The following is a 15401-nucleotide window of genomic DNA, read 5'->3' on the forward strand; positions in this document are numbered from 1 at the left end:
TTCGCTCTTCTCAACACTGCTTTTCACTCCCCAAACTCTCATTCTAGTTGGGCTAGGGCCATTCCTGACCCTAATTCCGATAGGTGATAATAACAAGGGTTCTAGTCCGGAGAGTAAATCGCAGGATGACCCTTTGCAGATGCAAACTGGTGTTTGTAAGAGGCTTAGGTACGGTAGTGACCACGTAACGGTGCAGTGAGCAGTGACCAGAGTCCCCGGGCTCTGTGATCACTGTTACTTTAAAGGTCATGCAGCGGTAAGCGGTGGAGCTGTCTTTGAACCCAGGTCTCTGCCACCACAGAGCTTGGGTTCTTCCCAGGGAACCCCGCTGCTCAGTGCTGAAAACCAGCCCTGCTGGGTCCCTTCTTCCACCTGGCAGTTCTCAGCACAGCCAAGTCCACGCCCCTTGATCGGGTCACATGGCCTCCCCGCCCTTGGGGAACACGAACTTGCCAAGGATGATGGTGGGCACAGAAGTTGCCCACCAGCTGGGTGTACCTTCAGCCGAGGTAGATTCCAGCTGGTCACACCGTCCCAGCTGAGACAGACTGACTTCTCGCCTGGTCACACCGTCCCAGCTGAGACAGACTTCTCGCTCAGCTAATACGAGTGTGCTGGATTCCAGTTTAAACAGAAGGCCTTGAAGTGCACACACTGCTATATTTTTTAAAAATTAAAAGTTAAAAAAAATAAGAGAAGACCTCGGGCGAATTAATTTAATCCTGTCTCCTGAGTCTGAAGCACCAGTTGTTAGTTTGACCCTCCAGAGGTGCCTTGAGTCCTGGGCACCAAGGAGTATACGCCGCTGTCTCCTTTTGCCTCTCAGCATCCCAGGTAGATGCAGCTCAGAGAGGTGCAGAAGCTGGCCTGTGTCACAGCCTCTAAGTCATGGAGCCACCATCCAAGGACCTGCATCCATCTCTAACACATGGACTCCCAGCACCATGGCCAGCGCCCAGCCGGGAAACGTCCCACCCTGGCCATCCCTCCCAGGTCAGGGTTGGTACCAGCACCAGCTGGCAGTGCACATCCATGCAGTTCCTTCACTGAGGAGACGAGAGTCTGGTCAAGCAAGTGCCCTTCTTATCTCAGGCTCAGCCCCTCTGCTCTTCCTTCCATCTCCCTGTTGGTATCTCCTGTCACCCTACTGTGCACCCGACTCTGCTCAGCGCCGGGCACACTCAGGACCTCAGGACGGTGGTCCCAATCCATGCACCAGCTCAGCGAGCTTAAAAGGATGCCAGCCGCCTGGGACCCGCCTGCTGTGGCATGGCTGTTCTCAAATGCAGCCTCCTCTCCCTCCCTCTCCCTTCCTGCCCATCAGGAAGAGATCCATTCCCCGCGATGTCCCTGTGTGCGGGAATGGCAAGGGAATTTATCATGCGATGTGGCTACCATCTCCCACACGGGCTGTGAGCTCCTGGCGGGCAGGGGCCGTGCCTCACTCACCTTAGTATCTAGGATAAAACATGCACACAGTAGGTGCTCAATAAATTGTGGGTTTTTAAAAGTAATCTTTTCACCGCCTTTTTCTTTATTACAAATGTAACCCACATTTATTAGCAACAAAATAGTGATTGGTGCAGAGGTGAAAATGAATACCATTTATAATCCTCCCAGCCAGAGTAGCCACTGTTAATATTTTGAAGTATGCCCTTTAGGTTTCTTTTTCTCTGTGTGCGTGTATTTTTTTTTTTTTAACAAAATGAGGTCACATTGGCTATATTGTTTTGTAACCTTTCTTCAGCATGGCAATAAAGCAGTGAGTTGACATAGCGTAAAAGCGGCATCATTAGGTTACATCATCGGTAGGATTATGTTATAGCTATAGCATCATACATGGTCATATCTTATTATTAGCTGTTATGCTGGATACAGTGTAGGAGAGAAGAAAGCTAAGGGAAAACACTTGTACTTACACACACTCCAGTGGCCTTCCGCCAATGAGACAACAGAGCCCGTTGTCATGGCGACCGCCCCAGGACTTGAATGCAGGGAAATGCATCTGTGAGCCCCGCTGGGCAGGACAAATGCTGAGGAGCCAGGAGCACAGCCACCTAGCCGGCCAGCTGGGGGCGGGCAGGCTTCTTTCTGAGCAGGGTCGTGTTGGTGGCAGTTGGCATTGTCGGGCTGCCTCCCTGATCCCCTGTGTCAGGGCAAGGCGGGCGCTGTTGACTGTGCACCAGGGCACTGAGCGCTGCGATCATAGCAGGACAGAGGTGGGTGCGCGGACACAGCCTCCACGGTGACCTGTGAATGCCGGCCTCTCCCAGCCCCTCGGCAGCATCGCCCTTTATATCGAGCTGTGTTGATGGTCACGAAATCCAGCAGATGGACAAGGCCCAGGTGGTATTCCCATTTTCAGGGGGAGACAAAGACCCAGAGAACCCAGCTGGCTTTGGCAAATGCGCAATCGATTTTAGCTCAATTCGGCATGCCTGCCCCGAGGACCTGTGCCGTGTCAAGCATGGAGTTAGGGAGAGGGACTCCATGGTGAATCAGGGTCCTGAACCCCCAGGAGCCACCAGCCTCAGGAGAAAAGGAGACAGATGCGCCAACGAAATCAGTACCTTTACTCACAGGAGAAGGGGCGGTGGTGGAGGGGAAGCGTGCTGAATCTGGAAGGACCAGAGGATGAGCCGGGCAAAGAGGCCTGGGAAGGGCATTTCGGAGGGAGGGAACAGCATGTACCAAGCCCTCGTGTAACCGAAAGTGCGGTCCAGCTGCTCGCCGCTCAAAAGCCAATAAGGAGGCAAGGCTGGTGGAAAGGAAACATTGCTCTATCTTGGACGCCGGCAACGAGGGCGAGGTGGAGGAGGGCGGACTCCTGTCCAAAGGCTGACTCCCCCCGCTGACAACCACTGGGCAAGAGCTTTTGTAGACGGAGGGAGGGGCTCCACGCAGAAACAGCACAGGCAGCTCTGACCGTCGTCTTGAAATTGGCCATCGGTCGTCCGACCGGCGTCATCTTGATTGCTTTAAGTACAGTCAATCTTCGGTTCCAGGGTCAGTTTGTTCCCATTTCCTTGAGGCCAATTCTTGGAATTGTGGCAGCTTATGTCATGGCTACAGTCTGGTCATCACGTAGTTAACTTCTTCCACCTGGTAGGGGTTTCAGTACCTATAAGGCAGCTCCCAGGATACGGCTCAGAATATTATCTGTAGCCCTTAAGGAGGAGCTAAAGGTCCTTGACTTTGCTTAATGATTAAACTATTATCATTTGGTCTCCTTTGACGGTTTTCCTTTGTTTCTGCATCTTCTCACTTCTCTGATTAAACTTATTCTTTGGCTGAAGTTTTTCTACAGACAAAAGGCAGGCAGAGGACATGGGTGGAAGTACCATAGGGTCCTGCTCCGTTTCACTCAGGCTGTGGATGTTCTAGAAACTGTAAGGGGTTGAGCGTGACAAGGGGCATGGGTGGGGGAGTAAGAGGCTTGGATGAGCAGATACACAAGGGCCAGATCCCCAGGGGCCTGAGTTCAGATTTCCCCGGAAGGCAGAGAGGAGCAGCTCAAAAATGCTGATCTGGCGGTACCACAGTTACAAATGACAGACTCAGGGTTTGAACTCAGGTCTTCTGAACGTTGCCCAGGGTTCCCAAGGGAATCGCCAGAGATCTGAGACATCAGGTGTTCACTCTCTCAACCTACGTCACAGATGGCAGGGATTGCCCCTAGCGTACCCAACGACTCACGTGAGCCTTGGAGTTGGTGGTCAGGGAAGTCTTCCTGGAGGAGGCGGGCTGCCGGACTTCAGAGGATAAAGGAAAGCTGGAGGGTGGAGGCTGAGCCTGGCACACTGGGGGAACAAGGAGGAGACACCTTATGATGAATGGGCTGGAAACATCAGGGCCGAGTTTGGAAACTGCAGTGAGGGCTGTGTCACCCATCCCAGAAGGGGCTGCCGGAGGATGTGAGCTGGAGGACGACGGGGTGCAGCTGGAGTTTGAGCGACGTGGCCCTGGCGGGGAGGAGAGCCATGGTGGGGAGGAGAGCCATGGTGGGGAGCATGGCTCTGGACTCAGACAGCCTGCGTCTCCTCCCTGGCTGTGTGACTCTGGGCAAGTTACCTGGCCTCTCTGGGCTCCGGTTCTTCCTCTGTGAAGAGGACGTCCTGTGAGCGCCCCCAGTGCTGTCCAGGGTGGAAGGTGTAGTGTCACGCTGCTGTTGGTGGTGTTTGTTAGAAGAATTGCTGGCAGGAGAGCCCCCCAGAGGCTGTGGCTGGATAGGGACGCGGGCAGTGAGGGCCTTGACCAGAGCCGCCTGGGTCTGGGAAGGGGCAGAGAGGAGGGCGGTGGCAGCGTTGACCTGGCCGGGGGCACCGAGGGAAGCCAAGGTTGAGATGAGGGTTCCTGCTGGGTTTGGGGGTCGAGCCAAGCCAGCGGGGGCAGCCCGAGTGGCCAGCTTTTCCTGTGGCTGGCAATGCCAGGCTGAGATTAATCCTCAGAGGGGACCCGGGGGAAGGAGGTGACTGGTGTGTCACCTCCAGGAGGGATGGGAGCCTGGGCATCCACCGCACCAGGAACTGGCTCGTGCTGCGAGCAGGCTGGGGACTCACGTCCTCTCTTCCGTTGGGCTCGTGGGCTGTAAACATTCCACAGGTGCTGGAGGGGTGCTGCAGGGACACGAGGACCGAGACCGGTGTTTGGGGGGGGAACCTCGGCCCTGCTGTGAGAGCCAAGCTGAGGCAGCCACCCCGCTCCAAGGCCTGTCCAGTCAGTCACGCGGCCCCGGGCAGCCCCCGGAGCCAGGAGGAGGGGCCAGCGGGCGGTGCAGGGGAGGCCGGGCCCAATCGCAGGGGAGCGAGCACCCTGGTGGACCTCACCTAAGCAGATGTGGTGGCTCCTGAGTGTGTGTGTGTGAGTGGCTGGGTAGGGAGGTGTGTACGTGTGCACTAGTTTGGTGGGTGAGGTTGTGTGGGTGCGAGTGAGCGTGTGGAGGTGCGGGTGTGTCAGTGTCTCCCCTCCACAGCTGTAGGCGGGCATGTTCCCTGTGTGCGTGCATACGTATATTGTGTGTGCGGGTCTGCATGTACGTGTTGGGTATTTGCACGTGTGCATACATGCATGCACACATCATGCATGTGTTTAAATGCATGTATGTGCATCTTTTACGTACGTGTGTGTTTTATGCGTGCACACGTGTGTGTGTGCGTTGCATGCATACAGGTATACTACGCGCCTGCATCCATGTGTGTGTGTGTATGCATGTCTACATGTGTGTGTTTTCTGTGCCTACACACGTGTGTTTGTTTACACGTACATGTGTGTGTATGTATGCAAGCATAGATGTGTGTGTGTGTGTGTGGTTGTGTGTGTATTTAGACCACGGGCTGAGTTCTCACTGTCTTCGGGGATGCAGGTCCGTGTGCCATGAGGCTTCCCCACGCCTTTGCCCCCCGGCCCCACCTCTACCCACGGCTGCCGAGCGACCACGCCTCCAGGTGTGGGTCTGACCACCCCCTCGACTCTTTCCTTCCTCTCGCAGGCCAAGCTGGGTGATGAGATCCTTGACTACAGAGACCTGGCCGCTCTCCCTAAGAACAAGGCCATCTACAGCATCGACCGCCCCGACATGATCTCCTACTCGCCCTTCATCAGCCACTCGGTGGGGGACAGGCAGAGCTGCAGCGAGGTACGGCCCGGCCCGGGGCCAGCCTGTGGGGCGTGACACCCATAGCCGGTCCCCTTGGCGTCCGTCCCCACGGCCGTCCGGCGGCCGCAGCCTACTTTACCCCCTCAGATAACCTGCGCCTCCTCTTTAAAGAATTCCCAGTGTGCTCTGGCCCCGAACTGCCCCTCGCAGACACACTGATGGGCCCCCTCGGCGGGCGCAGAAAGCAGGAATCTCGCTGGCGATCAGGAAAGTGACAGGAGCAAAGCGAGAGTCTCTTTATTTTCTTAAGTTGGGAAATGTATCCTGTTCCTTTGTCCAGAGCGCTCCAGGCCACGCTCCGGCTCTCCCCGCCCTGGCCCACTCCTCCGTCCCGTGAGTTCCCCGAGCTGGCTTAACCCCTGGTTGAACCCCAGACGACTTCTTCCCCACTGTCCCGTGGGCAGTGTCCTTTGCTGGGCCTTCCTAATCACGGCCGCTCCTCTCCAGTTACCCTGGAATTTGCTGGTGAAGTTGCTTTTCCTTTTTGAGACTTCAGTGTGACTGGGCCATGGGGGTGCCTGGGATGGAGAGGAGGCGCGTTTTGCCAGCTGTCGGCCATGTCTGTGTGCCGATCACGTGTGGTGGCCCGGCATGGGCGCCCCACTCGGAGTCTCCCAAGGTGTAGCCGAGGCTCTGGGGCGCCAGGCTCGATGATGGGGTCGTGCAGGCAAGCCCAGCCTAGCAGACACCTGCTGTGGTCCAGCAGCTGGCGCAGCTGCGGGGCATGAGGGCAGGGCGGGGACAGCCCAGGGCTCCAGGGGTCCACGGCACGCTCGCCGGTCATGCTGCAGTGGCTAGCCCTTGTCGCTGATATCACAGTCATCACCCGTTCCTCAGGCCCGCTCTCACTCTGCACGGACACCGGGCTTCTGCGTCGCCCCACTTCCTGTGGCCCGGCACTTTGGGAATGACCGTCCCAGGATGTAGATGAGAAGACGAGGGTGAGGGAGAATGAGGGTGAGGGCCCAGGACCGTGCTGCTCACGGGGGCAGAGCTGGGGCTTGGGCCCTCGTGGCTGACCTTGGTCACTGCTGCCTCCGTGCCGGCTGCGGCCATTGCCCAGAGCGAGGTACTGGGGTTCTGTCCCTCCTCCATCTTGGCCTCCATCCTCGAGGCCTCTGCCCTCCGCAGGCCCTGCCATGGCCCGGCTGGGAGGCTGCTTAGAGGTGTTCTCTGTGGGAGCCCTTCTGTGGGTAAATGGTGGAGTGGGCCACAGAACGTGGGTCAGTGCGCTGAGCTGAACAAACCCTGGCCTCGGGGCCGGACCGCTTCCCCTGCTTCTCTGGAACTGCAGCCTTCCAGCAGTTCATCCGAGTGTGGGAAGCTAGCAGAGGGAAGGGCAGTGGGCTGGAAGCACAGAGATCTGCCAGGCTTTCTGAGCCTCAGAATCCCCTTCAATGAAATGGGAAGATTGGGAAACACTTTCCCCTTGCCGTTCTAATGGTACGAGAAAATGTCGCCAGTCGCCAGGGCTCCTCCTTGGAAACTCTCCACAGCGTCTTCCTACCTGTCCAGGAGAGGGGGAGACAGGTGAGCTTTCCTGCCTGGAAGCCCCGTTTCCAGAGCCCCTTCTGCCAGGCGCTCCCTCCCTAAGTCCTGGTAACACGTCTGCAGGTGGCAGGCGGTGCTCACCTGCTCCAGCGGGAGGTGCCTGGCCGGGGAGGCCAGTCACCACTCCCCAGGGCCCCGATGACCCCCGTACCCCGCACACTGGTCCTCACCCCAAGCCCCGAGGCTCTGAATCGCACTTCCTTTCTCTGGGCCCCTTTTCTCTCTTCGGAAGAAACCCAAGGGTGATGGGCTCGCAGGGTGTGGCCACCCAACGCCCGGAGCCAACAGTCTTCCCTTTGGCAATGGGTCCTCGTGAGGGAGAGGCAGGGCAGGGGCGGGCCAGGATGAGACAAGGTCCAGGCTCATCCGCAGAGAGGACTGTCTTGGGGACCTTTTCCTCGGGTGCCATTGACTGTGTGTCTCCAAAAAGGAGGTTTTGGGACGTGTGTTGGGTCTCGTGCTGGGGTTCCCTGCCGTGTGGAGGAGGGTCCGTGGTGCAGGTGAGCCTGGGCCGGGATGCTCTCCTCCCTGAGTGACCACCAGGCACCGGGCCTAACGGGTAACTCTGTGTTGTGTCCACAGTCCCCGCGGCTGCTCTCGCCGACGCCGCCCGAGGTAACCGCCCCCGGCCCACCCCGTTTACTCGTGGCGCTGCCACCCGGATGGTAAAGATAACCAACCGGGGCTCCCCTGGAGGGTCTCTCAGGCCCTTGACTGTGGCCTCTGACTGTGGCATCAGGCCGTGACCCTCTGAGTCTGGGGCTTCCTCCTCGGCGTTGGTTATTTTTATAATCATATCTCATCTGCATGCTTCCCTTGTGTCTGCCGGCCCTGCGATACGGACACCTGGGACACCTGTGTCTGACCTGAGGTCTGGGTCACGGCTTTCTTTAGAGAAAAAGTCCAGGGGCTGGGTTAGCCTGGGCTACGTCATGCGCCTCCAAGTGGGACTTATGGGAATATCTTGGGTCCTCGAGGATAAATGTGCTGAAAGCATTTCTCTATCAAATAGCATGGATTAGCAGCCCGCTCTTTTTTCTTGTTTCTCAAAACTGATCCGTGACATAGACAGCCACCAGTCAGACTTCAGTCTGCATGGGCATCAGACCTTGGGTCCAAGAACGCGACAACCAAAGCCTGCACGTGGGCAACTAGCACCGAGCTGCCACGCCCATGTGTGGCCGCGAGCCCCGGGCACAGTGCAGGCGAGAGGATAGGACATCTGTATGATGTAAACTGGCCAGCGGTGCTGTGCAGAGGGTGCCTGGGGATGGAGGCTAGACTGCAGGGCTGTAGCCATCCCAGGGGAGAGAGTGTGCCCATGGCCGGGATGGGCCAGGCCGAAGGGGCTCGGGGTGAAGCATGGGTGGGGCCTGGCAGGTGTGATCCCAGCATGAGGGCTGCCTGAGTGGAGCGTGCAGGTGGGCACACAGGCAAGCTTTAAGGACAGTGGCTCCGTGGGTTCTGCTAAAGAGCACGCCCTAGGAGGCGGGAGGTCAGCTTGGAAGGGCGTGGGAGCCGTGAGCGCCAGACCCAGACTCTTCCATTACTCATCCCACGCCAGCCTGGAGGGGCAAAGCGGCAGCGCCCACCCCACGGCAGGACGCTGGCCCGTGTCGTGACTCAGGCCAACGTGCCGAGCTGTGGCAGGCGGGCGGTCTGCTCTGCCCCCGTGCCATAGTGCCACGCCATCTCATGCCACCTGTCACCTGCCCTGACCACCCCAGACAGTGGCCATCCTGCTTGAATGGAGTCTGCGTTGTCAGTGCTTGTGGGTCTGACTCAGCTGGGCTTCTGGGCTGGGGCGGGGGCCTTCTTCTTACTGCCCGCACCTGGGGAGCCCCCATCAAGGCCGGGGGGGAATACAGAATCTCAGTGGTTCTCAAACTGTGTTCCGAGGGGCTTTGGGTGCCAGGAAGGATGGGGCGAGAGGGGACGTAGGTGGATGCAGGTGCCTCTGCCTCCTCTGTGGGAGCCCCAGCTACAAGGAGGGGCTGCTAGAGGCGTGGGCGGGACCCTGCCCTCCAGTACCTGGCAGGCACGGGGACGATGCTCAGGCCGAGGGGAGTGTCAGCACCAAGGCCAGCCCCCCGTCTGGCTCTTCAGATGTGCCCTGGAAGGTGGGGGGACTGCGTCCTGGGGCCGTGTTGAGTCAGCCTCTTGGGTCAGGAGAGCAAACGCTGAGTGGAGGGCGGAGGGGTGGGTGGATACGGGTGGGCGGTGCTCTCGGCGCCGGGGTTCACCAGGCTGTCTTCTCCCAGGGGTATCAGGATGACCGCTCCTACAAGCAGTGCCGGACCTCCAGCCCAAGCTCCACCGGGTCGGTCAGCCTCGGCCGTTACACCCCGACCTTGCGGTCGCCCCAGCACTACAGCCGTCCAGGTACACGCCCCCCGCGGCCTCTTTTCCCCCCGTGAAGCTGGGCTTCTTGTGGCTTTTCCTCTTATGAGTCTGTCTCTTACTTTAGCACCTGGAGAAACGACCGGCAGGGCGTGGGATTGCCAGTGGGGGATGGAGAGCCCGTCCTTTTAATGAATGCAAAGGCCCTCTCATGCCGGGGCAGGGAGGTTAAGTGCAGAGGCAGTTGGTTACCCCGTTGGTTAGAGGAGCCGTCCTGTGGAGCACACAAGGCAGCGCTGAGCACGTAGAATCCAGCTCATGTGTCAGTAGCAAGAGATGTCAGGAAGGTAAAACAGCACGAAGGACAGGAGACCAGGGGTCACTTAGCTCCAAGCTCGCGTGGTTCTGGGAAGGTTTGCACTATGGAGACAAAATCAACGCACAAAAGCTAGAGTCAGCATATGCATTGACACTTCACCGGTAGCTGGGTTAGTGGCCCCAAAGACAGCTGTCCCCAGGGGCCACTGCCAGCCCCCTCCCAGTGGGGAGAAGCCTGAGGAGGATCCTCTACCCCATCCCACCTCATCCCCCGCCTGGCGCCCAGCTACGTATTCCATCCATTCCTTTCCCTTTTAAAAATCCGCGTTGCCCTCAGTGTGTCCAAGCCACAGGGACTCCACACAGAGGCTGCTTCCTGAGGGATTTTTGCAAAGCGTCTCCTCCTCGGCCAGCTGTTGCATGGCTCTATCCTCACCTCCATGGACTCAACTCTGATTTTTGCAGCCCTTGTGGAAAAATCAAAACTCATTCATTTGCAAAGTTATTTTCATGGACTCCCTGCAATGTGCCTGGTACATACTGCTCAGTAGATGTTTGGAAAGTGGGTGAGTGAGTGAATGAATGAATGAATGAATGAATGAGTGAGTGAGCGAGTGGCCAGGTGAGCAGGTGAGCTCAGGAGAAGGGCTGTCAGCCTCTGCTGACCCCTGCCCACCATATTTGGGTCTTCTGGCCTTGTTGGTTGTGCCTGGTCAGGTGGTCACCCCAGAGCTGAGACCCAAATCTCTCCTGGGCAAGGCCGGGGCACGTGTCAGGTGACAGAGCACTCCCTGGTCTGGCCATCTGCCCTCCACGTGGGCCCTGGATCCCAAGGAGCCCCCTAAGTGGGGCAGTGGGCAGGGCTCAGAGGCCAGCAGCTCCCACCCAGCAGGCCTGGGGGCGCTGCCACCCTGACCCCAGAGGGCAGGGCTTCCTCACTCGGAACCCGGGGCAGACTGGCCCAAAGTGTACTTAGCGGCGCCCCTTCAGGTGCCTCAGAAAGGTGTGCATTCCTCGAGAGAGGAAGCACAAATGTTCCTAGCAGAGCGGGGCCTAGGAATATCTTGCGGCTTTGTGGCCCCGAGCGCAGGGCCGACTCTGACTTGTTCTCTGTTGCCCGCAGCTGGTACTCTGAGTGTTGGTACCAGTAGCTGCCTGTCCCTGTCCCAACACCCAAGCCCTACATCCGTGTTCAGACATCATTACATCCCCTACTTCCGAGGTAAGGCGCTCAGGGCTGCGGGCTGTGGTGCAGGGCCGGCCGTGCGTCTGTGTCTCGCTGTCCTGTGTGCGCCGCGTGGCTTCCCCGAGCCCATGTCTCACGCCCATGCTCCCCGCTTTGCGTCTTGTGTGTCCAGCTCTGTCGGCGTGTACACATTCCCAGGAAGTAACTTGTGTCAGGGAGCAAGCGGCGAGGCAGGAAGAGGGGTCTAGGACCTACCCAGCGCCCACCCTTGGGCTGGTGCCCAGAGCCTTTCCCTAAGTCATCTCCTTTTCTTTCCCATGTCAGCTCGGCAGGTGCGGGGACCGCTAGCCGTGCTTATTGGGAGCAAATGCTAAGGCACAGAGGGTGGCGATGTCCACGACCTCAGCTCCTGGTGGCCGGGCGGGAGGCATACCCCGCACGGCTGCAACTCCTCCCAGGGCGCAGACCTACCCGCCTTCCCCACCCGTGCCTGGGCACGCGTGTGTGAGTCACACCAGGAAAAGGACCAATTCCTTTTCAGTCCGTACATTACGGGCTGAATTACGTCCCCCCAAATTCATATGTTGAAGTCCCAACCACCAGTGTGACTGCATTTGGAGAAGGGGTCTTTAGGAGGTTATTAGGGTTACATGAGGTCATACAGGTGGGGCCCTAATCTGATAGCGTGGGTGGCATTTACGAAGAGGAACAGACGCTCTCTCTGCACGCGCTCAGAGGAGAGGCCACGTGAGGACAGAACAGTTGTCTTCAGCCAAGAAGAGAGGCCTCACCCAAAACCAAGCCTTGCCAGACCTTGATCTGGGACTGCCAGCCTCTGCAGCTGTGAGAAATGAATGTCTGCTGTGTAAGCCACCAGCTGTGGTCCTTTGTTATGCAGCCCTAGCTGGTTAATACATCATGAAAAGACTCCCAGGCCACGAGAGGAGCAGCAATGATCTCTTGCTGATTCCCCCAGACGCGTGTTAAGGTCCCCGTTCCTTACAGTTGCTGAGTGGTGAAAGTTTCAAGAGAATCTTCTGTCCCCGAGGGGCCAAGGGAGGACAGCTCAGCTGGATCATTCCGTCATTGGATGGTCACCTGGCAGGGCTCCGTTCTCATTATCATCCCCACCTGTTTGCCTGACTCCATCAGCCTAACTGAGAAGAGAACCCCTGGTCATCGGGGTGCCTTCCTCTCCTCTTAGTGGGCCTGTCCCCACAGCTCATGGCCCGTTCTGGACGTACTGACTCTTCTGAGAAGCAGCAAAGCCCCAAATCCCGTGAGCGGGAGAGCAGCGCACGGGGCCTCTTGCACACCCGCGTAGCACAAGGGTGTCGCGTGGCCGGGGTGTGCCCTCACCCAGAGGTGGACAGAAGACTCGCTGCAAACTGGAGTGAATTTGACATTTAGACAAGTCACAGCAGGTCACCGAGGAGAGATGCCTCTTCTTCCTTTGCTTGAAGGTCAGAAGAGCACAGGGCTTTCCTCCCGCCTGACGTGGCCCTGCTTTGGGGTCCCTGGTAGAGGTGCGGCCCAGAGGCGAGGCCAGACGGCAGGACCCTTGCCCTCTTGGCTGCTCTAGCCTCGCGCCCCGGGGCAGCCCCTTGTGAGCTGGGCTGGCTGCCTGGGGGCGGTTTTGCCTACGTCCGTCCAGGCTGGGGCAGGAGCCAGAGCAGACCCGGTGATGGCCCCTCCGCTACCCCTTAGGAGCCTCCACCTCGAGTTCTTACTGCATCAGGCGACCTCAGCCCAGGACGGGCCCCCTGGGCAGCTGCCCCCGGCCTGCAGCACCGCATCCTCAGCCACATGAGAGAGGGCCAGGGAGGGAGGCCGAGGGAAGGGCAGCCCACTCACCTCAGGTAGGAGCAACGAGGCCCTTCCTTCCATCCTGTGCTGTGGGCAGGCGGGGCAGGCAGGCCCCCACCCCACTGCCCACCAAGATGTGGTTTAGGAACCACATTTCTAAATGTCATAGCCCTTCCAATGGTGTCCCTGAGGTCAGGGGGCACGGTGCCCTGCGGTCTGCTCCGGGTGGGCACTGGCCCCGCGGTGGGCAGGGCTCTGCTCTGGTTCCCTCCTGGCTGCTTTGGCCCCCAGTTCTCTTTTTCTTTTTTTTTTTTTAACATCTTTATTAGAGTATAAATGCTTTACAATGGTGTGTTAGTTTCTGCTATATAACTAAGTGAATCAGCTATACGTATACATATATTCCCATATCTCCTCCCTCTTGGGTCTCCCTCCCACCCCCCCATCTCACCCCTCTAGCTGGACACAAAGCATCAAGCTGATCTCCCTGTGTGATACAGCTGCTTCCCACTAGCTATCTATTTTACATTTGGTAGTGGATATATGTCCATGCCACTCTCTCACTTCGTCCCAGCTTACCCTTCCCCCTCCCTGTGCCCTCAAGTCCGTTCTCTACGTCTGCGTCTTTATTCCTGTCCTGCCCCTATGTTCTTCAGAACCATTTTTTTTTTTAGATTCCATATATATGTGTTAGCATACGGTATTTGTTTTTCTCTTTCTGATTTACTTCACTCTGTATGACAGACTCTAGGTTCATCCACCTCACTACAAATAACTCAGTTTCGTTACAAATAACTCAGTTTCGTTTCTTTTTATGGCTGAGTAATATTCCATTATATATATGTGCCACATCTTCTTTATCCATTCATCTGTCGATGGACACTTAGGTTGCTTCCATGTCCTGGCTATTGTAAATAGAGCTGCGGTGAACATTGTGGTACATGACTCTCTTTGAATTACGGTTTTCTCAGGGTATAAGCCCAGTAGTGGGATTGCTGGGTCGTATGGTAATTCTATTTTTAGTTTTTTAAGGACCCTCCATACTGTTCTCCATAGTGGCTGAACCAATTCACATTCCCACCAACAGTGCAAGAGGATTCCCTTTTCTCCACACCCTCTCCAGCATTTATTGTTTGTACATTTTTTGATGATGGCCATTCTGACTGGTGTGAGATGATATCTCATTGTAGTTTTGATTTGCATTTCTCTAATGATTAGTGATGTTGAGCATTCTTTCATGTATCTGTTGGCCATCTGTATATCTTCTGTGGAGAAATGTCTATTTAGGTCTTCTGCCCATTTTTGGATTGGGTGTTTGTTTTTTGGATATTGAGCTGCATGAGCTGCTTGTAAATTTTGGAGATTAATCCTTTGTCGGTTGCTTCTTTTGCAAATACTTTCTCCCATTCTGAGGGTTGTCTTTTCGTCTTGTTTATGGTTTCCTTTAATGTGCAAAAGCTTTGAAGTTTCATTAGGTCCCATTTGTTTATTTTTGGTTTTATTTCCATTTCTCTAGGAGGTGCGTCAAAAAGGATCTTGCTGTGATTTATGTCATAGAGTCTTCTGTCTGTGTTTTCCTCTAAGAGTTTTATAGTGTCTGGCCTTACATTTAGGTCTTTAATCCATTTTGAGTTTATTTTTGTGTATGGTGTTAGGGAGTGTTCTAATTTCATTCTTTCACATGTAGTTGCCCAGTTTTCCCAGCACCACTTGTTGAAGAGGCTGTCATTGTATATTCTTGCCTCCTTTATCAAAAATAAGGTGACCATATGTGCATGGGTTTATCTCTGGGCTTTCTATCCTGTTCCATTGATCTATATTTCTGTTTTTGTGCCAGTACCATACTGTCTTGATTACTGTAGCTTTGTAGTATAGTCTGGAGTCGGGGAGCCTGATTCCTCCAGCTCTGTTTTTCTTTCTCAAGATTGCTTTGGCTATTCGGGGTCCCAGTTCTCTTTGTTCAGAAATTAGACAAAGCCCCCTGCCCTCCTCTCTGGTGCAGGATGCAGGGGAGTCTGGCACCCACGGCTCTGCGCCCTGCTGACTTCAAGGGCCATCTGTGACCTCAGGAGCCCCGGCCTTTTGCCAGGACTCACCCCTGGGGAGACCAAGGCTCAGGGACAGGTCGCTGGGCAGAGCCCAGAGGCAGGCCCTCGTTCACCAGGTGCATCCACCTGCCGGCCGTGGGGCCACCACTTCTCCCCGACACCTCTCACTGAGGCCCACGGGCTCTGGCGCATCCCAGCCCGTGGGCACTCTGCAGCCAGCTGTGCCAAGGACCGCCTGCCTTCTTCTCAGCTGGTCACAGGACCTGGCATCCACCCACGCTCTGCGGAAAAGCCTTCCCTGGTCTCTCCTCACAGCATCTTCAGCTTCTTTGGCTCCTTAGGTGGAGATTTTCCCTCTGGACGGCACTGTGGGTGGAGGGCTCACCAAGGAGAGGCCAGCGCTTGCCCTGATCTGGCCAGATGCCCCTCCTTCCCACCCACCCCCATCCCAGACACACCTTCCCACTGTGTCCTGGTGCCCGGGGCCACCCTCCTG

General features: G+C 56.8%; 1 protein-coding gene across 1 annotated transcript in view; it reads left to right on the top strand.

The window, feature by feature from the left end:
- ABLIM2 (actin binding LIM protein family member 2) overlaps nucleotides 1-15401 on the top strand; it is a 149997-nt gene that overhangs the window by 90106 nt on the left and 44490 nt on the right. Inside the window, 4 exon segments of the mRNA XM_089911458.1 lie at nucleotides 5489-5635; nucleotides 7790-7822; nucleotides 9469-9589; nucleotides 10989-11087. Of these exon segments, the coding sequence (XP_089767584.1) occupies nucleotides 5489-5635; nucleotides 7790-7822; nucleotides 9469-9589; nucleotides 10989-11087 (400 nt within the window).

The sequence above is a fragment of the Delphinapterus leucas genome, chromosome 5 (assembly GCF_059928025.1).
Source record: "Delphinapterus leucas isolate spDelLeu-1000000601 "Yukka" chromosome 5, BTC_Dleu_Yukka2, whole genome shotgun sequence".
NCBI lineage: Eukaryota > Metazoa > Chordata > Mammalia > Artiodactyla > Monodontidae > Delphinapterus > Delphinapterus leucas.